General features: G+C 40.5%; 1 protein-coding gene across 6 annotated transcripts in view; it reads left to right on the top strand.

Moving 5' to 3' along the window:
* The window catches only part of SESN3 (sestrin 3), a 70,098-nt gene that overhangs the window by 26,526 nt on the left and 18,702 nt on the right, over positions 1-24,870 (top strand). Inside the window, exons 2-6 of one of the 6 annotated variants that reach the window (XM_030559904.1) lie at positions 13,654-13,719; positions 18,404-18,601; positions 21,385-21,567; positions 21,992-22,225; positions 24,383-24,589. In XM_030559904.1, coding sequence (XP_030415764.1) covers positions 13,654-13,719; positions 18,404-18,601; positions 21,385-21,567; positions 21,992-22,225; positions 24,383-24,589 — 888 coding nt within the window. Of the gene's footprint in view, positions 1-13,653; positions 13,720-18,382; positions 18,602-21,384; positions 21,568-21,991; positions 22,226-24,382; positions 24,590-24,870 lie in introns of all 6 variants that reach the window. The other 5 variants (XM_030559913.1, XM_030559895.1, XM_030559931.1 and 2 more) reach the window with 5 other exon arrangements.

Below are 24,870 nucleotides of genomic sequence, written 5' to 3'. Positions count from 1 at the left end.
AGCACGTGATAGTAAAACACTGTTTTAATTATTAACCGATCAGCATGCTTTAACTATGTTAACCAATTGTAATTGGTAAAATTAATAATGCTTGGTCAGAATAACCAAACGATGTGTATAGGTATATATTAAAATAATAAATGAAACAATGAATTCACACTACTGTGGCTCTCTTGAGTAATGTTGATCGCTATTTTGGCTCCTGAACCACTGAGGCCTGAGTGTCACTGGTATAGATATACTTGGCCCTGCCCCAGTGCAAGGGTCTGGAGTACATGACCTCTCAAGGTCCCTTCCAGCCGTACATTTCTATGAGTCTGCATTTCTTAAATTAGGAAATTTCAGAACTTCATAACATTATCTTCCTTTTTTTGTTGTAAGCATATTATTTTGGGTACTCTGTTTCTGCTTTTTTTTTTTCCCCATGGCTCCTCTTAATTTTTTTTTTCCTCATCTTGATTCATAGTTTTAGAGCCAGCTATTAAACTAGGGTTACTTGTAATAAAAATGAAACACTTAGTTGAGAGAGAGATTTTTCTTATAGCCAAAAGAAGAGTTTCACTGCAAAAGCAAAAGTATCAAACTGTCATGCAAAAGCAAGAAAGGTTTTCCTTCTAATGAACGACTATTTCATTGCTTCAAATAACATAGTAATTACTGACCTTTCTAAAAATGTTACAGTTTTGTCTCAATAAATTGGATGCTTCCAGAGCTGCTGCCATCGTCCAAAAGTGCTGATCACATCAGAAATTTAATCCACACATGAAGTTATGGTTTGAGTTAGTTGGGTTTTCCGGTTCTGCAGTTAAACGAATAAGTGATCCTTCCGCTGTGTTTCCACACCCTCCCCGCAAATAGAATACTGTCACATACACCCAAGAAAACCTCTGCCAGATTCAGAATTATGCTCTCAAATCAAGCTTTAATATACTCTTGCACATGTTCTGTACATTCAGCTTTTGGGCAACTTTTTTTTATTTCCCCATAGATATAGTCTTTTTATTAGACACAAACTGTTACTATATGACTGCTCATATAACTTCTTTCTTTCCTTCTTTAGCATCTTGTTTAAAAACAATCATACTAGCCTCCTTCGGGGCAAAGGCAGGCATGGTTCTGGCCTTTTCATGAGGAGGTAGGAGCATGGATTGTGAGGAAAAAACTGGTAAAACTGAAGGATGCTAAATTGCTTTGATTTTAAGACCACTTTGATATCAAGTCTAGTCTATTCTTACTGAAAACCAGGAGGTATGATCAAAGTCAGGATAAGTAGGTATCGGTGCTGTCAGGATCCAAGAGCAAAGAATTGGGAAATATTTGGAGTGGTCAACATTTTAAAATGTAGCTACGCCGTTCAGGGATGTGAATTTTTTACCCCAGAGTGTCATAGTTAGGCCAACCTAACCCCTGGCATAGATGTGGCTAGGTCAATGGAAGAATTCTTCTGTCAGTCTAGCTGCCCCCACTCAGGGAGGAGAATTACCTACATCAACAGAAAGTCATTCATGATGTAGGAAGAGCCTATACTTTTAGCACTACAGTGGCATGGCTGCAGCTTTGTCGCTGTAGCACTTGTGGTATATACATAGCCCTAGCATCTGATAGCAAGGATAATAGAAGTGTAGAAGTTAATTCGTAATATTGGGGTTTTAACTGGGGCCAATAATACTAGCTATTTTATTAGCACTAAAGTATAATCCCCCCCCCCCCCCAAATGGCAGAGCTGTAGTGTTTGACCTCTTGAGAGTCCAACTGGGTTAAATTTGAGATCCCTTGGCCAGGATAAAGCTTCAGAATGATGCTGTACCTCCTTCCATCCTGTCCCCCTTTACTTAATCAGTCAATACAATAGTTGGAAACAGTTGCCATACTTCGCTTTATACTCAACACTTGGCATCTGACAGCAGACACCCTCCCTGTTGTAGTTACTAAAAATAAATTTTGAAACTACGTGCCGGACAGTCTTTGGATCTAGTTTTTGGCAACCCATGGGATGTGACAATATCATGGTGATAGTAACTTTTTTTTATGCCTTCAAATGCTGCAGTGTTGAGTACATTATAAAATAACTTTAGCTAGAGCCCTGACTATAAACTATAAGGAAGGTTAAAATGTCAGTGAGGTAAAGGATTGTGTTGATAGGAGACAGTATGAAAAGATCTGCCCATCAAAAGAAAATATGAAGTGTATCTAGTCACAAACCTCAAGTAATAAATACTAATTGTAGGTGCATACTGCAAATCTCTCAGACAGAATTGGAATATGAGAAGCTGTTAAATCTGATAATGGAATATGAGGAGTTTTAACTACTGCATTATGAGCTTGGCTGAATTTCATCCACTTGAGCAAGGCTTGGAGGAGCATTTTATTGATAACATTCAAGAATTGTTTTTATAGCTGCTTGTCTTACTGCTTAGAAGGGATGTGTTAAAAGGGGCATGGTCAATTTGATATTAAAAACAAAACTTTTTTCATAAATGTGTGCAAAAATTAATGTAAAAATAAATGCTTTAATACTTCCCTGTTGGTGTTTAAGGGTCTCTTCACGCGTCAGAATGTGAAGAGATGTTGACTTGTTCTTAATTGATATTGCTTTTGTTATGCACCCCGCAAATGGAAGGAAAACGCTTCATATAACTGGTGATTTGTAAAATTGAAATTCTATTATATTGTCTTAAAGTGCCAAGGGACATCCTAGGAATTAGATGGGTAAGCATTACTTAAGTAATAGGCAAATTATGCATCTTAGAAAGAGGAGTATAACTTGATATGGTCAGACCAATGCAACTTTTGAGGGACAAGGAGGGGGGAATTTACTAGGTCACCTGTTTGGTTTTTTTCTTTGAAAAACTTGCTAAAATTTTAGGTAGACACATGTTTATGAATCTTTCATAAAGTTCCTCACAAGCAAAAATCATAGTAGAAAGCTGCTCCTCAGAGTAGGGACATATTAATTGTGGGGTGCTTTGTGTGGGCAAGGGATCTGTGTTCAGACCAGTTCTATTTAATATATTGATGATTACATTGTGGTTGGTAATGTGTAGGAAGGGCAGAGGAGTTTGTGGTGGAGAAGAGTTGGTGGGCCAGATTTTCCCTGCCATTCTAGCCTCTTTACACCAGTTCATGGGGCTACAGAGCTGGAAGAACTGGCCACTAGGGAATACTTTTGATGTAAGGGGGTGATCGCTTGGGCAGTATAAAGCTTCAGAATGGTGCTGTGCCTCCTGCCACCCCGTCCCCCTTTACTTTGTCAGTCTGGTTGATACAATAGTTGGAAAGAGTTGCCATACTTCACTGTCGGCTCAACACTTGGCATCTGACAGCAGACACCCTCCCTGTTGTAGTTCCTAAAAATAAATTTTAAAACTACATACCGGACAGTCTTTGGATCTAGTTTTGGCAGTGTGTACGCTAGATTATTTAGCAAGCATGAAGGAACCTCTGATCATGTGGTGTAACCTGCAGAATGAAGATATTTTATACCTTAATACATGATGATTAAGTGCTCTATAACTCGTGAGTACTCTTCCTACAAAAAATCCTGCTAGCGATTACCTTTGTTTTATAGAAGGGAAATAACATAAGTACTTGCTGAAGCCTCCCATAGGTAATGTCAGAACTAGGATTAGAACTCAGGAATTCCTCTTTCCAGTTCAATCTCCTCTTAAGAACTCAACATAAATGTAGTTTTAAAAGTCATATATTAATGTTACTGATGCAGCAGTTGGTTCCTTAAAATCTTACATCATGGAAGCCTTCCTTTGAGTACAGTCTGTAGCGTGAATCTTCCCTCCCTGGTCAAAACAATGTGGAGAGAGGGATATTTAAGTTACACAAGCTCCCCTTTTAAGGCTGGAGGAGCCTCTTGAACATACTCAGAATGCTCACCATTGCATGCCTCTCTGAAGGAGGCAGTGCTAATCTTTGACTCCATGGAGCTTGGTTCCCAAGGAAAGATGCAGTAGCAAATATTTGTATGGTCCAGTGTGTAATTTCACTGTTATGTGCCAGTATTACGTACAGTATCAGATCAGCATATATTGAAAGGCCTTGATCATAGTTTTCTGTAAGCAGCTATGTTTTTCTGAGGATAATAAGCCTAGGAAAAGGAAGCAGTTCTGAGCTATTGATATCTTAATGAACACTAACTTTGAACAAGCTGGGTTTTTAATTGCTGTATCCTTTACTCAAAAGTCCAATGTGTGAAAGGTCTGACAAGATAAATGTCAGCTGTGCCTTACTTCTGTCTCCATGACACCTGTTTTTCTATCCTTCTCCCTTTTAATAACTGATAATCGACAACAAGCTGGATGTTTCTGCCTGTGAAGGAAGTGTGTGAATAATGCCTGGTTCATAGGTAAGCTAGGAACGCCAAATGGCTAAGCAACCTAAAGAAACACTTTCAAGAGCCATCTTCCCTGAGGTGGGGGGAGAGAGATGCAGGTCTCCATATAATGAGATCCTGAGGTGGTTGTGGAGTGGAAAATCCAAATCAAAAAAATCGTCATCGATTTCTAACCATATCATGCTATTTGGTTTTGTTTTTACCCTGCTATGTAGTATGGTGCTTATGTATCCAATTGCCAGTGACTGAACAGTTTTCTGTGGTTACTTGTGTTCAGGATGTTAATGACTACCTCAACCACCTTGTTTTTCAAGTCCTGGGACTGACACAGCTACAACTACACTGCTTACAAAGAACCAAACAGCCTATCTTTCATTTGTTTATGAGAGACACAATTATTGTTCACCAAAGATTTTGTCTTCATGAAGATGAGCTAGGCTGTAAACTATTTTCTAGGATGCAAAATTTATGAGATTAAGAATTTTGAAATCTCCGCTACTGATGTATAGTGCATAACTGCCTGAAATTATATTGGGAAGGCTACAAGATCTTTCCATTTGTCATAATACTGGTGTAAGAGCAACCTAGTGATATCCTTGGTTTCTAATTAGAGGGATTATTGATGAGCTGGTTAGCAGAGACAGCTATCTGCTATTAATATCTAGGGAAAATTCTTATGGTCTAAACTTCTGTTATTTCATCAATTTGAGATTGAAATAGAGTTCATTGTTTGTATTTAGAGCTGGTCAGGAACTGGAATTTTACTTCATGGGAAGTTCTGACGCTTCTAAATTTTTTCATTCCAATTCCAAATTAAATGCTGAAATTTCCTGTAAAACAAAAATTCCCAGATTTTGTTTTTGGCTTGACCATTTAAAATGTTTCATTTTGTCTTTGATACTTATTATGCTAAATGTACACATAATCATTGTATAAATATAAACATATTTAATGTGTAGACATTGAATCAAAATACTGTCAAAACAAAATGTTTTGACTTTTTTCCATAGAAAACTTTTTTGTCAAAATCAACATATCCCCTCAAGTTTAGATTGAGAACTGTACTTTCTTTTTAAACAGAAAACATCTCAGGCTAAAATTATTTGACTAGTTCTCCTTGTAATTTGTCTCCAGATACTTTTGCACAGCCTAATACATATTGCCACATCCCTGATATTGGCAAACTGAGAATTCAGATTTTTCTGTAGCTTTTGCCATGTTATGTGGGAGGAAGACTCCAGAGAAACACAGGAAATACTTAGTTTAATGTGAAGCCATTTTGAGGTCTTACAAACTAGAATTTTAGTATTTTTATTTCTCAATTTGTCTGTAGTTGAAAATCTTTTGAAGCAGGATGGATGTTAGTTAGGTAACTAAGCACTTAATGGCAACTAAAATACAGCTGTTAATCCTATATTTCAAAAGGTTTTTGGAGGGTGGAGAGCTTTTCAGATTTTTTTTTTCTATTTGAAACTCATTCTTAATAGGATTGCTAGCTTCCATGTAGTTTCTGGGTCTCTTTGCTGGAACTTGGTAACTCACTTTAGATTGGTAAATTGATCAGCCTGCCAAGATTCTGCTCCAATAGTTTTATTTCTGTCCCGTAAGCTACTTTCACTAGATGTGCTTCAATGGAAGATGCAACATTCATGAACACATTTATATGTACATTTAATCCAAGGTTTGTATATACATACGTGTGCTGTGTCTGGAGTCACCATGGTTTAGCATTTAGTTTTAATGTACTTTTATACAACTTAACCAGTGTGACATGTGGTCAGAATTTTTTAAGGGGAGCATGCAGAGCCTGCCATCTGAAAAATGATGGATCCTCAAAGCTAGTTTATAGTAAAGATGCTGCCCTTCCTTTCATAGGGTATTACACCAGCCAGTTGGTTCTCAGGAGTGTATTGCAATTTTCGCTTGTCTCTCCAGGACTCCATAAAAGTATTGACGCTATCCCAGACTCTAAAAACTTACCACCCATCTTGAGAGAGTTCAAATTGGAATTTTCCTTCTCCTATCATGGCAAAAGGGCCACTGAGGAGCCTGGTTTTAAGGCACCAGGTACTCAGCTTTCACATCCTCAGTCCCTGTTTGGAACACCTCTGCCATGAGAGAGCAAGTGTCAGGATTGTGGTTGTCACCTGGGTGGTATTACTCTGACCATTTGGAGCACTTTTTATAGGGACTATGCTCATCCTCTGACCCATGGCAATCCTTTAGGAGGCATTAGCCTACTTGCCAATAGAAGCTTGAATTATCACTAATCCTCTGACCCTGGAGAGCTACCCCATTCCAGTTATCCCTTCTGAAATGAAGATTATCCCAAAATTAGGATTTTAAAATAACTTCAAAACAGAACAAATCAAATACAATTCTAACAGTGGAATTAGTAGTTATTTTAGGAAACATGTTTGTTTTCATTATCAAACATTTCCATACTTAGACAACTGAGCACCAAAATACCCTTAAGTTAAATATGTAAGAAAATACAATAAAAACAACTTGCATGTGCCCATATCCCATTAAACAAATAAAGTGTTTACCCCTTCTGTTTTCCACAGGATTAACAAATTTTGGTTGATAAGTATAGTAAATTATCTTGAAACTTCAACAATTTACACCCAGTAAATTGCAGTAAACTGTTTTCCTGCAACTGGCTTTCACATGAATAGCTCAGATTATTTCCGAAGGGGTGACAACATTTCCTCAGCTATTGACACTTCTCTACCAAAGTAATGAACATAACTGCCATGTAATCCCTAAATCATCAAGCTCTTGTTTTAACTTTTCCTGAATAATTTGCCCTGACATTGATTTTTCAGAGGATCGGAAATAATGTAGGTGGGATTTTTTTTCTAGAAATGTAACAATAATATGAACCTTTATTGTTTTTACTTCCCTATGCTGCAGTCTGTTGCAAAGACTAGTGTTTAATCTCAAAATGGTGCAATATTCATTTACAAAATTAGTGTATTTCTCAAACACCTCTCTGATGGTATTGTTGAGTGCATCTGAAACTTGATTATGAGGTGAACAAAATATTTTGAGCGCAAATCTGGTACTGGTGCAGATGGTCAGTTTCTTAAAAGCAACCACTAATAATGGGTAATTGCTGATTTCAAAAGATATGTAATCATGTACCTGTGAGCATAAGAACTAATGCTTTTGGAATGAAAATAGTTGAATGGATATGAGCCATTTGATGAACAATAACTTTCAGGGGGTGCACAAGTCTTAGGAGAAGGTATTTATGCTGCTGTTAGAAAGCATCTTTTCTCATTTTACTTGAGGTGGAAGGAATAATGCGGATCTGTAGACCAAAGACTGACTGACTGACTTATTTTTCTCCCAGCGTTCAGACTTTGTTGGCATCTGGCAATGAAACTTGTCTACACATTTTGATGTAGAGCATGTGTTTTATTTCAGAACTTCATGGTGGTTTGCAAGGCATACAATAGTTCCTAGTTAAGCAGTCGCATGCAAATCTTCATCGCCTTGCATATATGAACTGATTTAACAGGCTAAAATTGTTTTCTCAAAGTTAGTTATTTAGGGGGGCTGTTAGTTGACTGTTATTGAACCAACATATCAAAACTCATTAATGCGTATGAAGATTAAACTGCTAGTGAATTTCAGTCAATGAGATGTGCTATTGTAACATGCATACAGAATCCCAGGCACTTTATTGACATCGATAGTAATAGGAGTGCAGAAAGTTACAGGAGTGGATAATGACCATGTAGTTCACTCATCTTACTGTGTGAGCATTTGGTTGTACCCATCTTGGACTTGATCCAGCTCCTATTTAAAATCAGTGGAAAGACTACCATGTAATTCAGTGGAAGCTGGAGTGGAGGCATAGTTTTTCTAGTACAAGTCCTTAAATCACTCTAGTTGCTGTATGTGTGGGTAGTAGCTTTTTCCCTAAGAATACTTGCCACTTCCAGAGCATTTCTGATCTTCAAAGCCCTTAGCAAACATTATATATTTAAATTCAATGTTGAGGGAAATGGAGTTGAGGGAAATGGAGTTGAGAACAATCTCCCATGTGGAGGCTGCTAGGGGCAGTGTGCCGGGCGAGAAGCTGAGCCCGGTTTAGGGGGCGGGGCTTACCTGCTTAGGGGTCCTATAAAAGTAGCCACCCAGCCAGTCAGGCAGTGGCATAGGCAGCTGCAGCGGCACAGCAGCCAGCAAACAGAGCTGTAAACGGGAGTTTGAGGGAGTTTACAGGGGGAGGTTGTGAGGGAGACTAAGACCTAGGTAGAGGAACTGACAGGCTAGTTAAGGGAGTAGGTGGTGGTCTGCCAGTGTTCTGGTGCCTTTTGGGGGTTTGTTTTGTTTTGTGTTTTTCTTGGACTACCAGGTTTTAGGTGGGAAGGGAGAGGCAGTAGTGAAAGACACAATGAGGATGACTGGATGTGGAAGCTGTGTCATGTATATGATCCTGGAGGGGGGAGCTGAAAAGAGTTTTGTCTGCATGAAGTGCCACCTGATAGTGCTGATGGAAGAAAAGATCCAAGGACTGGAGATGCAGGTGGAAACTCTGGTCGAGTTTAGAAGGGGGTTCGAGCAGACGATGGAGCAAAGACATGAGGAGGCTGAAGGGATAAGCTCAGACTTGCAGATAGAAGCAGGACCAAAGAATTCTGAGAGACTGCTGGGTGAGGAAAGTGGACGGTGGAAGCATGTGACTAAGAGAACCAGGCAGAGGAAAAGATGGGCCAGTGAAGGAGAAATAGAACTCAGGAACAGGTTTGCAGAGTTGGAAAATGAAGAAGGGGCACAGCAGGTGGTCGCTGAAGGAGAGAGGGCAAGGAAGAAGAGAAGAGCTGCTAGTCCTACAGGAAGAGGGGAGGAATCAATGGAGGCAACACCAAATATGAGCCCCAGGAGGATTGCAAGGATGAATAGGAATCGAGAGGACTTGCAGCCAGTGGGTACAGGGGATAGATCGGAGAATCGCACTGTCAGCAGGAAAAGGCAGGTCTACGTGATTGGGGACTCCTTACTGAGAAGAATAGACAGGCCTATAACCAGAGCTGATCCAGAGAACAGAAGGGCGTGCTGTCTGCCGGGTGCTAAGATATGGAATGTGGACCTGAGGCTGAAAAGGATCCTAACGGGAGCGGGAAAGAATCCATTGATTGTCCTTCATGTGGGAACGAATGATATGGCTAGATACTCTCTGGAATGTATCAAGGGAGACTATGCCAGACTGGGGAAGACGCTTAAGGAAATCGAGGCTCAGGTGATCTTCAGTGGGATTCTGCCGGTTCCTAGGGAAGAGTGACAAAGGTGTAACAAGATTATGGCGATCAACAGATGGCTCGGGCAGTGGTGCTATAAGGAGGGCTTTGGGATGTACAGCCACTGGGAAGCATTTATGGACAGAAGACTGTTCTCTCGGGATGGACTTCACCTGAGTAAGGAGGGAAATAGACTTCTAGCATGGAGGCTTGTCCAACTGATTAAGAGAGCTTTAAACTAGGAATTTAGGGGAGATGGTTGGGAGATGTCCAGGTCATCTCCATGCCGGAATTTAACCTTGAGAGGGAAGAAAACAAAGTAAGAGGGGATACAGCCGTGGACAGAAGAATTGACGTAAGGAGAAAGGGTAGTGTAGATACCAGTCTAACAGGTGATGCTGGTGGTAGAATGTCTGTGCCTAACCGGGTAAAGAATGTCAATGAAGCCAAACGGCAAAAATTAAGATGTCTGTACACTAATGCGAGGAGCCTAGGTAACAAAATGGAGGAACTAGAGCTACTGGTGCGGGAAGTGAAACCGGATATTATAGGGATAACAGAAACATGGTGGAATGGTGGTCATGACTGGAGTACAGGTATTGAAGGCTATGTGCTGTTTAGGAAAGACAGAAATAAAGACAAAGGTGGTGGACTAGCATTGTATATCAATGATGAGGTTAACTGTAAAGAAATAAGAAGTGATAGAATGGATAAGATAGAATCTGTCTGGGCAAAAATCACACTGGGAAAGAAAGCTACTAGAGCCTCTCCTGACATAGTGCTTGGGGTGTGCTACAGACCACCGGGATCTGATTTGGATATGGATAGAGACCTCTTTAATGTTTTTAATGAAGTAAACACTAATGGGAATTGTGTGATCATGGGAGACTTTAACTTCCCAGATATAGACTAGAGGACAAGTGCTAGTAAGAATAATAGGGCTCAGATTTTTCTGGATGTGATAGCTGATGGATTTCTTCACCAAGTAGTTGAAGAACCAACAGGAGGGGATGCCATTTTAGATTTGGTTTTGGTGAGTAGTGAGGACCTCACAGAAGAAATGGTTCGAGTGATCATGAGCTAATTCAGTTCAAACTAGATGGAAGGATAAACAAAAATAGATCTGGGACTAGGGTTTTTTACTTCAAAAGGGCTAACTTTAAAGAATTAAGGAAATTAGTTAGAGAAGTGGATTGGACTGAAGAACTTGTGGATCTAAATGCGGAGGTGGCCTGGAATTACTTTAAGTCGAAGCTGCAGAAACTATCAGAAACCTGCATCCCAAGAAAGGGGAAAAAAGCCATAGGCAGGAGTTGTAGACCAAGCTGGATGAGGAAGCATCTCAGAGAGGTGATTAAGAAAAAGCAGAAAGCCTTCAAGCAGTGGAAGATGGGAGGGATTAGCAAGGAAAGCTACCTTAGTGAAGTCAGAACATGTAGGGATAAAATGAGAGAGGCCAAAAGCCATGTAGAGTTGGACCTTGCAAAGGGAATTAAAACCAATAGTAAAAGGTTCTATAGCCATGTAAATAAGAAGAAAACAAAGAAAGAAAGAAGTGGGACCGCTACACACTGAGGATGGAATGGAGGTTAAGGATAATCTAGGCATGGCCCAATATCTAAATAAATACTTTGCCTCAGTCTTTAATAAGGCTAAGGAGGAGCTTAGGGATAATGGAAGGATGACAAATGGGAATGAGGCTATGGAGGTAGATATTACCACATCTGAGGCAGAAGCCAAACTTGAACAGATTAATGGGACAAAATCGGAGGGCCCAGATAATCTTCATCCAAGAATATTAAAAGAACTGGCACATGAAATTGCAAGCCCATTAGCAAGAATTTTTAATGAATCGGTAAACTCAGGGGTTGTACCGTATGACTGGAGAATTGCTAACATAGTTCCTATCTTTAAGAAAGGGAAAAAAGGTGATCCGAGTAACTATAGGCCTGTTAGTTTGACATCTGTAGTATGTAAGGTCTTGGAAAAAATTTTGAAGGAGAAAGTAGTTAAGAACATTGAGGTCAATGGTAATTGGGACAAAATACAACATGGTTTTACAAAAGGTAGATCGTGCCAAACCAACCTGATCTCCTTTTTTGAGAAGGTGACAGATTATTTAGACAAAGGAAATGCAATGGATCTAATTTACCTTGATTTCAGTAAGGCATTTGACATGGTTCCACATGGGGAATTATTAGTTAAATTGGAAAAGATGGGGATCAATATGAAAATTGAAAGGTGGATAAGGAACTGGTTAAAGGGGAGACTCCAACGGGTCATACTGAAGGGTGAACTGTCAGGCTGGAAGGAGGTTACTAGTGGACTTCCTCAAGGACTGACCTTGGCACAAAAAGTGGGAATGTGCTAATAAAGTTTGCGGATGACACAAAGCTGGGGGGTATTGCTAACACAGAGAAGGACCGGGATATCATACAGGAAGATCTGGATGACCTTGTAAACTGGAGTAATAGTAATTGGATGAAATTTAATAGTGAAAAGTGCAAGGTCATGCACTTAGGGATTAATAATAAGAATTTTAGATATACATTGGGGACACATCAGTTGGAAGCAACAGAGGAGGAGAAGGACCTTGGAGTATTGGTTGATCACAGGATGACTATGAGCCACCAATGTGATATGGCCGTTAAAAAAGCTAGTGTGGTTTTAGGATGCATCAGGCGAGGTATTTCCAGCAAAGATAAGGACGTGTTAGTACCGTTATACAAGGCACTGGTGAGACCTCATCTGGAATACTGTGCGCAGTTCTGGTTTCCCATGTTTAAGAAGGATGAATTCAAACTGGAACAGGTTCAGAGACGGGCTACTAGGATGATCCGAGGAATGGAAAACCTGTCCTATGAAAGGCGACTCAAAGAGCTTGGCTTGTTTAGCCTAACCAAAAGAAGGTTGAGGGGGGATATGCTTGCTCTTTATAAATATATCAGAGGGATTAATATTAGGGAGGGAGAGGAATTATTTAAGCTTAGTACCAATTTAGACACAAGAACAAATGGGTATAAACTGGACACTAGGAAGTTTAGACTTGAAATTAGACGAAGGTTTCTAACCATTAGAGGAGTGAAATTCTGGAACAGCCTTCCAAGAGGAGTAGTGGAGGCAAAAGACATATCTGGCTTTAAGACTAAGCTTGATAAGTTTATGGAAGGGATGGTATGATGGGATAACTTAATTTTGGCAATTGATCTTTGATTATCAGCAGGTAAGTATGCCCAGTGGTCTGTGATGGGATGTTAGATGGGATGGGATCTGAGTTACTGCAGAGAATTCTTTCTTGAGTGCTGGCTGGTGAGTCTTGCCCACATGCTCAGGGTTTAGCTGATTGCCATATTTGGGGATGGGAAGGAATTTTCCTCCGGGGCAGATTGGCAGAGGCCCTGGAGGTTTTTCGCCTTCCTCTGTAGCGTGGGGCATGGGTCACGGGTCACTTGCTGGTGGATTCTCTGCAGCTTGAGGTCTTCAAACCACAATTTGAAGACTTCAATAACTCAGTTAGGGGTTTGTTATAGAAGTGGATGGGTAGGATTCTGTGGCCTGCTTTGTGCAGGAGGTCAGACTAGATGATCATATTTGGTCCCTTCTGACCCTAAAGTCTATGAGTCTAAGTGCAGCCATGTCAATCTTATGTTTAGTATCGTGCAAGAATTTCCGTTGAGTTCAGTATTTCTCTCTATTCTGACAGTTTGGTTGCTCTGAAGTATTGTGTCAAAAGTTTGAGCACTATTGCCACATGTTCTTGTATAGATATGTAAAGTAGTCAAGGTTAGAGTTCTGAGTTTGGGTTTTACTTTTTCTTTTAACTGTCCTGTCATTGGCCAAACTTTGTGCAGTCTATTAGCGAGCAATGTAAAGGACTGCTAAATCAAGCCAACTGATATGGCATGTTAGCCTCATCTGTTAACGAGTTGTAAAACATGCAGACAGTCTTTTAAAGATAACTAAGTCAAGGCCTTCAGCATCTAATCTTGTAAGATAAAGTAAGTTAATATGTTATCCTTGCTAATTCTAATAAAAGCATGTGACGTTCCTTTGCAGGAAAAAAGAATCCGAGTCTCTCAGCCATTAACAAGAGGACCAAGTGCCTTTATACCAGAGAAAGAAGTAAGTTTGCAAATTAAAACTACTCCTGCATAAGTAGTAACTGCATAACAAAAATATTCAGGGCTAGACTCAGGCATTCTACATCGATTGGGCAGTACCTTAGTTCATGGGGAGTCCCACTGAGAGTCCAGTGCAGTTATTTGTGAACTAAAGGACCATTTAGTTTGAGCATCAGAATCTGGCCTTCAGTGAGTAAAAGTCAAAGTTTGCTTCTTATCTTCAGGTAGCACCCATTGAGTTGTAGACTCACTTCTGTCTTCAGATGCAGACACGCAAACTCCCATTAAATCTGCGGGACCTGCAAACACATTGTAAGCTTTTTAGGAGAAGGACTCGTTTATTATTTATACAATGCCTAGCACAGTGGGGCCATGCTTTGCTGTAGTCATTAGGCAGTACTGCAGTATAAATGTTTAGCAATCTGAGCAGGATCTGACTTTCAGTTTTTACAAAAGTGAAAGTGTGATTAATTTTGTAGAACACAGCTATGTCCGTAATTAAATTTATAGTTGCAAAGGTGCTGAGTGAGTAATTTAAATGTTTAAGCCTTGATTGCAGATTGCTGCAGTATACATAAAACTTACTACAGTATCTGTAAAACTTGCATACATAATTCTCTGTCTAGGAGTCAAATCTTTACAGGAAAGCAAACTGAAAGCAAGTCCTGCTTCTTTTTTCTTAAAAGAGCTAGTAGCTGTTAAAGCCAGACAAAGGATGTAAAAGTTAAAACAAAATAAAGAAAGGCAGGGCTGTAGTGTTTCTTGGAATAGCTCTCCAGTCCTAGGCAGAAGGAAAAGAAATTGCAGGATCCCCACCCATTATTCAGGATGATACAAGTATTGATTATTCACAAAACCCTGTCTGTGGGGATTAGAGAATAATATTGGAATGAGCCCCGGATTGATTTTTATCAGGGAAAGATGTATGTGTATTAACTATGTTTTGAGCCTTTTAATGGTATTGTGTACATTTTAAATCTATAAACCCTACATGATTTGATGATATGGTTCCTGAGATAATGCTCTTCCTAAGCAGTATTGCCACAGTTAAAATCAGCAAAGGCACTTCAAAAGGGAGAGTGCTTCTGACTTGTGAGGGGTCTTCGGCTCTGGAACTTGCTCCCCATCTTGTAGTCTGCCAGAACTCAGATTTGTTAATTTCTAGGCACACTGCAACATCCATCTTTTTAGTGGACATTTGGTTTATAGGAGTCTGAGCTGAATGTCCATCAAGTTAGGGTCTTTGGTGGTCCACAGTGGGATATAGTTGGTTAGTTTTGCTGTTGTGGGACAGTCCAATAATCAAATGAACTATACTGCAATTTTAAAATTTTGTACTGAATGTTCCCAGTAACATGAGCCACCTAGGCTTGGGGTAGGCAATGGACAATAAATCACAGAATTCTATTCTTTTACTTATTAGTGTAGCCTGCTGGATTAAGTAAGTGGGAATATGCCTTCCATTTTAGGGCTCATTTCTAGTAGCTATGTTTAGGAATCATGTCTAATAGTGTATGCCAAAATATGAATTTCCAGGGCTATAATATATTAGACCTATGAGCAATAAGGAGCATTATAAAGACTAAATCTCATGAAATCCTGCTCAAATATTTGAATCTCAAAAAACAAAAAAGAAATCTTAAAACATGCACTGGAAATGGAGAGGTAGAGGAAGAAGCAAACAAAGATACAGATTAAATTGCGGCTTGCATAGAAAAGATTAAGGCAACCAGACTGTTACTGCTAGCCAAAGTTGCAAAGGGGAGTGAAAAGGCTTCTACTAATATCACACAGGGATCTGAGAAACTGATCTTAAAAGCAAGCCTGTAATGATAACAATGAAGTTTGGACAGCTGGAAAACATGGAAAACGCCATAAAGATAGATGAAAAGCAGAAAGTGAATATTGTGAATCTGAATTATCTAGGTTTTAAGAGAATTCTCTGAGCTTACTGTGTCAGTTAAAGTCTGGCGTGATGGGAAGGGTCCTGGAAGACCGTATAAAAGAAGTTAGGGTATGTCTAAAACGTACAGCGGCACTGGTGTAACTCTTCAGTGTAGACACTACTAACCTCTCCTGTCAGCTAGGTAATCCACTTCCCTGAGAGGCAGTAGCTAGGTTAATGGAAGAATTCTTCTGTTGATCTACCAGTGTCTACACCAGGGTTAGGTCAATATAGCTATGCGGCTATACCATTGTAAATTCCTAGTGTAGAACAGGTCTTAGTCTTCAGAATGGAGTATAATTCTGCAGTTACTACCCCATAAGCTTGGCTTCTATCGCTAAGGAAATAGTGGAACAAATATTCAAACAAATCACTAAACTTCTGGATGAAACTAGAACGATAAATAATAAGCAGTGTTATAAAGACTAAAATTGCTAGGCTGGCTTGACTTTGTTTTTGTGATAGCTATCAATATATTGGATGAATGGATATACTTGATATAATTGTACCAACATGTTTCATTAAATTACATCTCAAAGCTTGAGAAATTAAATAAAACGGACTTTGGTAAGACCGGTGTGGAATAGATTGAAAACAGAAGGAGTGAAGAAAAAGGTAACGACAAGCATGCATCAGAAGGTGTAAAGGTACTATAAAAATCTGAAAGGGCATTTTATTGAATCCACAGATTTTACTAATTTGCAAAGTAGTACAGATAACCTGTTACTTGTTGAACTAGATACAGTCAAAAAATACAAAGTCAGCCTGGAAAATGCAAGTTGATACATCTAGGGGGAAATTACCCCAAACCACTTATTGTGGAGATAATCCAGGGAAGCAGTAATGCTCAAACAGAGTGTGGTTCTGTAGCTGTCTACACAAGGCACAACAATAAAAGACAAGCCCTCTCTCTCTACAGAAAAAGGTAACTGCACCTGAAATCAGTTTTCTGATCGGAGTTCTTCCTTACGAGAAAGATGCTGACAAGCTGTAGGAAGTGTAGAGAAAACTGGCAAAGATGATCAGAACTGGAGGAAGAAGCATACAAGGAAAGATTGAGACCAAAATATGGATAATTTTCCTAAGAGAGTACTAACTGGGATGTACTTCTATAAATAGTTGAAGGGTGTAATCACCAAGGAGTGAGAGGAATTATTAGAATGGAATATAGGAGTATAACAAGAACTAACAAGGTGAAATTAAGAACAGATTTAGTCCTGATCCCTGACTTAAAACTTAGGTCAACCTACTAACATTGCTCAGGGGTGTGAAAAATTCACATGCATAATTAAGCTCATCTAAGCCTCAGCGTAGACAGCATTGCATTGACAGAAGCATTCTTTTGCTATCTATCTACCTATCTGCTGCTGCCTCTGGGAGAGGTGGAATTTCCTACAGCTTTGGAAGAACTTTTTTTCCATCGCTTCTGGCTAAGAGAGGTGAAAACATTACCTAGTGTCTACCCTACAGCATTGCAGCTCTGCCACTGTAGCGTTTCTATGTAGACAGTCTGAAAAGCAATGGAAAGTTTCTGATGGTCAGAACAGCCTCCCAGGAAGAATGGTGGAAGGCCCCGTTGCTTGGTATGAAGCACAAGAAGGTGTTGCAGGGAACAGTTCTTCATGGAAAGGTGCTGGGACTAGTTAACTAGATGACTGAAAAGACACACTTCCACCTCTGCCTTCTGATTCTACAAGCTAAAACAAAGAAATCTTGAGGTAAAAAGAGAAGGTGCAGTAACTTGCTCATATTGGGATGTGTGTATATTTTATTCCTTAAGAATAAAACTTGATTTGTCAAGAAACATTTTTCTCTTTGCCAGTTCAAGATTCTTGTTTTAGTTTCTGAGATAGTCACGGAATCAAAAATTCAACAACAACTGAGCTATGTTCGATAGTTGCAGGGATTTTATCTTTTAATTCCTAGTAAACCAGTTGGAGTGGAAAAGGTCATGGTATTTGTAATGATAAACTAGCTACCTAATGTTCTGTTATAGGGAGTTAAAGAATAACTCCTGGTATTCTAGTCCCTTTCTTGCAACTTTTTTTTTTCCACAGATGAACATGTTTAGAATGGTTGTTCTTTGGTGATAAAACATTGGCTAATAGCTGCTAATGTTCTTTGTTAAGGCTTGCATTTCAAGAGCTACCGTTCTACCACATGATTTCATCTTGTAGCCCAAGGTCAGGGTTGGCTAGAAAGGTTAGTAAAGAACGGTTTAAAAAAAGCATTACATTCCTGTATTTAAATGTTATGAGCTTTTTAAAAAACTTGCATTTGATCTCTTTAATTATAGAGACATAAAATTGGTAAGCGACAGACAGACCACTTCTCTGGTTTAGTTACATAACCCAACTTTTCCCCATATTAACTTTGAAGCAACATTTTGGGGCTGGATTCTCAGCTGATGTGTCAGCATAGATATGTTAACTTCAGTGAAGCTATGTTGACTTTGACCAGCTGAGAATATGACCTTTTTAGAAGGATTTGTGGGAAAACTGCCTTCCATTTTTATGGAAACATGTCAAAGTAACACATTGAATGTACCACTTCTTTAGATTTCTTATTCTTTAATTTTGTTAAGCATTTTCTGTATGTATATATGCACAAACATCCCAAAAGTCTTCAGAAGTTGGAATTTGCATGCACAATTTAATTACGTAGGTGTCTGGGGTTACTTGAGGTGGGGGGAAGGTCTATCTTAATTTATTTGTTTTAGATTGTCTACTTTGCTCCTAAGGTTATGCAAGCAAGTGGTTTGAATGAACGTACTAACCTTCTTGTGGAAGAATACTCAACATCTGGTCGCCTGGACAACATCACACAGGTCATGAGTTTACATACTCAGTACTTGGAGTCTTTCCTCCGCAGCCAGTTCTATATGTTACGTATGGATGGACCCCTTCCTTTGCCTTATAGGCACTACATTGCTATAATGGTATGTACCAAGAATCCTTATATTAACACACATTTTCCTCCCTGTCTCTTTAATATCCCTCCAAAGAACAACAGCACCCCAAACCTTGTTTATAAATAGACCTGCTTTAACAACTTGTCTTCCTTTCTTCCTATGGTGCAAGCTCTGCAAGCCTGAGTCAGTTCACTTAGGCCAGGTCTACACTACAAACATACATTGGTATAACTAAGTCACTCAGGGGCTTGAAAAATCCACACCCCTGAGCAATGTAGTTATACCAACCCAATCCCCAATGTAGACAGTGCTATGTAGAAGCTCTCCTGTCAATATAGCTACCGCCTCTTGTGAAGGTGCATTAACTATACCAGCAAGAGAAACTCTCCTGTCGGCATAGTAGTGTCTTCACTAAAGTGCTACAGCGGCATAGCTGCAGAACTGTACCGGTAGACAGGCCCCTAGATGCTGAGACTTTCTGCTGTGTGGTGTTTTTGCAGTGTAGATGTAACCCACACTCCTGAGTGTGGTGTTCTGTCCCATCTAGTGGCACTGAGACCACTTAGGGTGAGTCTACACTACGGGATTATTCCGATTTTACATAAACCAGTTTTGTAAAACAGATTGTATAAATTCGAGTGCACGCGGCCACACTAAGCACATTAATTCGGTGGTGTGCGTCCATGTACCGAGGCTAGCGTCAATTTCCAGAGTGTTGCACTGTGGGTAGCTATCCTGTAGCTATCCCATAGTTCCTGCAGTCTCCCTTGCCCTCTGGGTTGAGATCCCAATGCAAAAACAGTGTCGCGGGTGTTTCTGGGTAAATGTTGTCACTCAATCTTTCCTCCATGAAAGCAACGACAGGCAATCATTTCGCGCCCTTCTTCCCTGGGTTGCCCTGGCAGATTCCATAACATGGCAACCATGGAGCCCGTTTTGCCTTTTGTCACTGTCACTGTATGTGTACTGGATGCTGCTGACAGAGGTGGTACTGCAGTGCTACACAGCAGCATTCATTTGCCTTTGCAAGGTAGCAGAGACGGTTACCATCTCTATTGCACCGTCTGCCATGCCATTGTAAATTGGCGATGAGATGACGGTTATCAGTCGTTCTGTACCCTCTGTTGCTGTCATGGGTGCTCCTGGCTGGCCTCACTGAGGTCAGCTGGAGTCGCATGGACAAAAATGGGAATGACTTCCCTGGTCATTCTCTTCTTTATGTTTTGTCTAAAAATAGTCAGTCCTGCCTAGAATATGGGGCAAATGTATTAGAGAACCAGAGTGCACAGCCGCTCCGTGTCAGAGCCCCAGAGATCCTGCAGAAATGATGAGCTACATGCCATTCTAGGGGGTGCCGCTGCAACAACCCCACCCGTTGCTTCCCTCCTCCCCCAACCCTCTTGGGCTACCGTGGCAATGTCCCCCCATTTGTGTGATGAAGTAATAAAGAATGCAGGAATAAGAAACACTGACTTTTTAGTGAGATAAAATGAGGGGGAGGAAGCCTCCAGCTGCTATGATAGTCCAGGCAGTACAGAATCTTTTCTTTAGACATGAAATGGGGGGGGGGGGCTGATAGAGCTCAGCCTCCAGTTGCTATGATGAAGACGGTTACCAGCCGTTCTGTACCATCTGCCAGGGATGACCGGGAGTCATTCCCATTTTTACCCAGGTGCCGCCGGCTGACCTCACCAAGGCCAGCCAGGAGCACTCACAGGCTGATGATGAAGACGGATATCAGTCATATTGTACTGTCTGCCATCGGGAAGGGGGTGCTGGTGTTCAGCGCTGCAGCACCCCGTTTACCAGCAGCATGCAGTAGACATAGAGTGACATTGAAAAAAGGCGAGAAACGTTTTTTTCCCTTTTGGGCAGGGAGAAGGGTGTAAATTGACCACATATACCCTGAAACACCTGGGAAAATGTTTTTGACCCTTCAGGCATTGGGAGCTCAGCCAAGAATGCAAATACTTTTTGGAGACTGCGGGGACTGTGGGATAGCTGGAGTCCTCAGTACCCCCTCCCTCCATGAGCGTCCATTTGATTCTTTGGCTTTCCGTTACGCTTGTCACACAGCACTGTGCTGTGGACTCTGTATCATAGCCTGGAGACTTTTTTCAAATGCTTTGTCATTTCATCTTCTGTAACGGAGCTCTGATAGAACAGATTTGTCTCCCCATACAGCGATCGGATCCAGTATCTCCCGTACGGTCCATGCTGGAGCTCTTTTTGGATTTGAGACTGCATCACCACCCATGCTGATCAGAGCTCCACACTAGGCAAACAGGAAATGAAATTCAAAAGTTTGCGGGGCTTTTCCTGTCTACCTGGCCAGTGCATCCGAGTTCAGATTGCTTTTCAGAGTGGTCACAATGGTGCACTGTGGGATACCGCCCAGAGGCCAATACTGTCGATATGTGGCCACACTAACCCTAATCTGACATGGCAGTACCGATTTCAGCGCTACTCCTCTTGTCGGGGAGGAGTACAGAAACCGGTTTAAAGAGCCCTTTATATCAATATAAAGGGCCTCGTTGTGTGGACGGGTGCAGGGTTAAATTGGTTTAACGCTGCTAAATTCAGTTTAAATGCGTAGTGTAGACCAGGCCTGAGAGACAGATTAATGAGTCTGCCCTACAGCTTTAGCTAACAGCCATGTGGCTTTCAGCTCTTTCAGTAGAGGCTCATGCATTTAGCTCCAGAGGTTCCAGGTTCGATCCTGCCTACTGCCGGGTCTGTTGGTGTTACATAGACATATCTAAATCTGTTGCCCTTGTAATACCTTTTCCTGACTGTTTTAACTACTTTAGGCTGCTGCCAGACATCAGTGTTCCTACCTAGTAAATATGCATGTCGATGAGTTTCTGAAGACTGGAGGGATTGCAGAATGGTTGAATGGTTTGGAATATATCCCACAAAGACTGAAAAATTTGAATGAAATAAACAAACTTCTTGCACACCAACCCTGGCTGATCACGAAAGAACATATTCAGGTACCCATCAAAATGTATCTCGATTAGCAGTATAATTTTATTAATGAAAAGTGCTAAATAATGTGCAAATATCTACTTAGGCTTTATATTTTTGTTTTATAATTTCATTATTAAATGAGATCTACATATTTAGTAGAAATTCTGAAGATATTAGAATATTAAATAATTGTATGACTATTCCTATCAGAAAAAATGTTGGTTCCCCCCTCCCCTCCCCAAAGACTGGAATTAACATGAATAATTCTAAGTAGAAAATAGGACAGCATGTGCGCCTTTATTAGGTTGGGGGTGGTTTGGGATGAAAGAAAAATGATTTTTGGAGGCTGGAAGTCAGAGCCATCTCATCCATATACATTCTCATACACTTTCTGAGTTGGTCTCTAGAGCTCATATATTTACCCTCTCTATTTTGTTCTCATTTCAGAAACTTGTCAAGACTGGAGAAAATAATTGGTCTCTTCCTGAATTGGTACATGCTGTGGTCCTATTGGCACATTATCATGCCTTGGCAAGTTTTGTATTTGGTAGTGGCATTAATCCAGAACGAGATCCAGATACGTCTAATGGGTTCAGACTTATAGCAGTCAACAAATTCTGTGTCTGTGATCTTGCCAACGACAACATTGAAAATGCATCCCTCACAAGTAGCAACTTTGGGGTTAGTGTTGCAAGAGTATTCTTTTGCTTGCTTCTGTTTTGTATTAGGGTTTTTTCCACTCTTTCCTATTTAAGCCTGAGTTTTTTGTTTCTTTTGCATACACTGTTGGAATACTAGGGTTCTGGTGGCATATAAGATTTTTGCTCTGACAGTTTGCAGTATATCAGATTCAAAATCACATAATTCTAATTACAAGCTTCAGTTGCAAAGTGATTTTTAATAGCTGATCTTCTGAATTGCTGGGTAGATTATAAGGCTTCTTTTTCTTAGAAAGCTGGAAGCCCTAAGTTTTAAATAGTATAAATCACTGTTTGAGCTCCGGAGGCTCATGAAATAGAGGGTGCTGCGATCAAAATGGGAAAAATTTCAACATGGTAATCAGAGTTGTGATCTATTTAAAGTCAATGATCTCAAAAGAGGCTAATGTTTGAAATGCATCTGCAGACGAGACCAAGTACTTACTTCCAGGATCAATAAACTTTTTTTTTTTTTCAAACAACTTTTTTTTTCCTAAACCAACCAGTAGAATGAATTTTGATTTCTAGTTAATTATATCCTGTAAATCTTGGTGTTTTGTTACAAATCTAATTTTGAAATGCTTTGAAAATTGTACTACAGGTTGATGTGCTAGGCTATTTTATGGGGTCGGGGGTCCCGTGGTCCTTTTTAATTAGTAGTTCTTAAGTTCACTGCTAACAAAATAAAATAACTTTTTCACAAGTAAGAGACTGAAAGGACAGAGAATAACAGATTTAGGTTATCTGAATGATAAATGCAGTAGATTGCAACTGGCCTTTTTTGTCTCTACAAGATGTAGTTCTAATATGCAGTCTCTTCTTTGTAATATTTTTATCTTTATAGGTAAAAGCAACTAGTTTGGATTAATAAAACTTTAGAATAGAATATTGATTTACTCTCCTAGGTTGAGCTCCTATATTGCTGGTGTCATAGACAATGTAACTCGTTAGTAAGATGGCTGTCAGCAGCAGCAGAACCAGAAACGTCAATTTTAATATTAAAAACTGTCTTCCAGAATACATGTCAATGTTTATTCAGGGATAAGTGAATTTTTCTGAACCTTCAGAATGTTGCAACATGCATTATGGATACAGTTTTTCCTCTTTCAAACAATGTCTACATTTCTCAATTACCCTCCTGCAGTAAAACAGTTTGATAGGCTTGAATAGTGCTCCCAGGTGTCGTCAGTAACTACCGGTGTGTAGCTCTGCTCCTGTTCAATGATGATAACAGTGGGCTGCATGCGTGTTCCCTCTGTGTGCTGTCCCAGCTGTGTGCAGATAGCTGACACAGCAAACCCTGAGAGAACCCCCAGAGACCACAGACTCTAGTAAGGTACAAAGGAACCCGAGCCAGGTTTATTGTCAAACAAAGCACAGTAATAGTTTCCTGTAGACTCTACAGGACATAATACGAATATGTACCCCTGGCAATGGACACAGCTCAGTCAGTGGCGGGACACTCCACTGCCCCCCAGGCTGGACAAAGATGCGCACTCCGGGATCTACTTTTATACAGTTACAGGACAGGTTACTCATCCTTACTGATGTGTTGATTTACAGCCCCTTTGCTCATTAGGGTGCTGTCTCCCCTTTGATCATGTTGTTCCAGACAGATCTATCCATCATGCTGTCCTGCCTTTAAGATGCACCAGCCTGTTATGTCTGTGGAGTGTCCTGATGTCATCTTGGTGCAAGTTCCTCTTCTCGCCACTTCTGTGAGTGAGGCATGCCTCTGGCTCGCAGCCCAGCTTTTGCTTAGCAGTGCCTGGAAGTACTTTGGTTCAGGCTTCAGGCCTCAGACTGGGCCTCTGACACAAGAGGTTATGTTTCAGGGCCTCATCTTACTGCACCAGGTCCGTCCCTTTTCACTGCCTTTCCTTGTAACTTTTTAGGTATGTCTACACTGCAGTGTAAGCCCAGGCTCAAGCCTAACCCCACCCCTTCATCTACACACATCATGCTAACTCGGGGCTAGGACCTAAGGCTGCCAGGAACAAGCCTAAATCACACTGGGATTCAGGGTTTGAGCCCTGCTGCTTTGCAGCCTCACTTAACTCTTGTTCTGGGTGTCTGCCAGAAGTATCCCACAATCCCATGGGCTAATTTCCTCAATCCTCTCTCTGTCAACAATCTTTAGTTGACTCAATTGACAATGGAAGCCACCCTCCCCAGCGTACAGCAGCAGCTCAGTGAGTCAGCATTAACCCTTCCATTGTCTTCTAATCATGGAGCGGCAAACACACAATCAGAGAGCCTTCTATGGTTGCAATGGAGGCCCAACAGAACAAGCCTTTTGCCAAGCGTGCAGCAAACCTGGAGGAGACAGAAGCCACACCTGAGCCCGGTAAGTTTGAGTCCCATTTAAAGTTTATTATTACAGTAGTGGGAGGGATTTCTACTGTAAGAACCAATGCAAAAGTTATGAGAAGCTCTGGCTACTAGCATGTATCTGCGAATGGCGAATTATATCCCAGTGCCTATGGAGTTCAAAATGGCAACTGGGAATTGCAAACAATAAAACCCTGCTTTTAAAAGGCTTCTTTTTTTTTTTTTTTTTTAACACAGTTGTTTGCTAGGGTCATTCATGTTTTTCCTATAAGTAATAATGACTTTACGTTTGTGTGG

This window comes from Gopherus evgoodei, chromosome 1 (genome assembly GCF_007399415.2).
Source record: "Gopherus evgoodei ecotype Sinaloan lineage chromosome 1, rGopEvg1_v1.p, whole genome shotgun sequence".
Taxonomy (NCBI): domain Eukaryota; kingdom Metazoa; phylum Chordata; order Testudines; family Testudinidae; genus Gopherus; species Gopherus evgoodei.
Note: the sequence above shows the minus strand (reverse complement) of the source record. Positions and strands in the feature narration are given on the sequence as shown.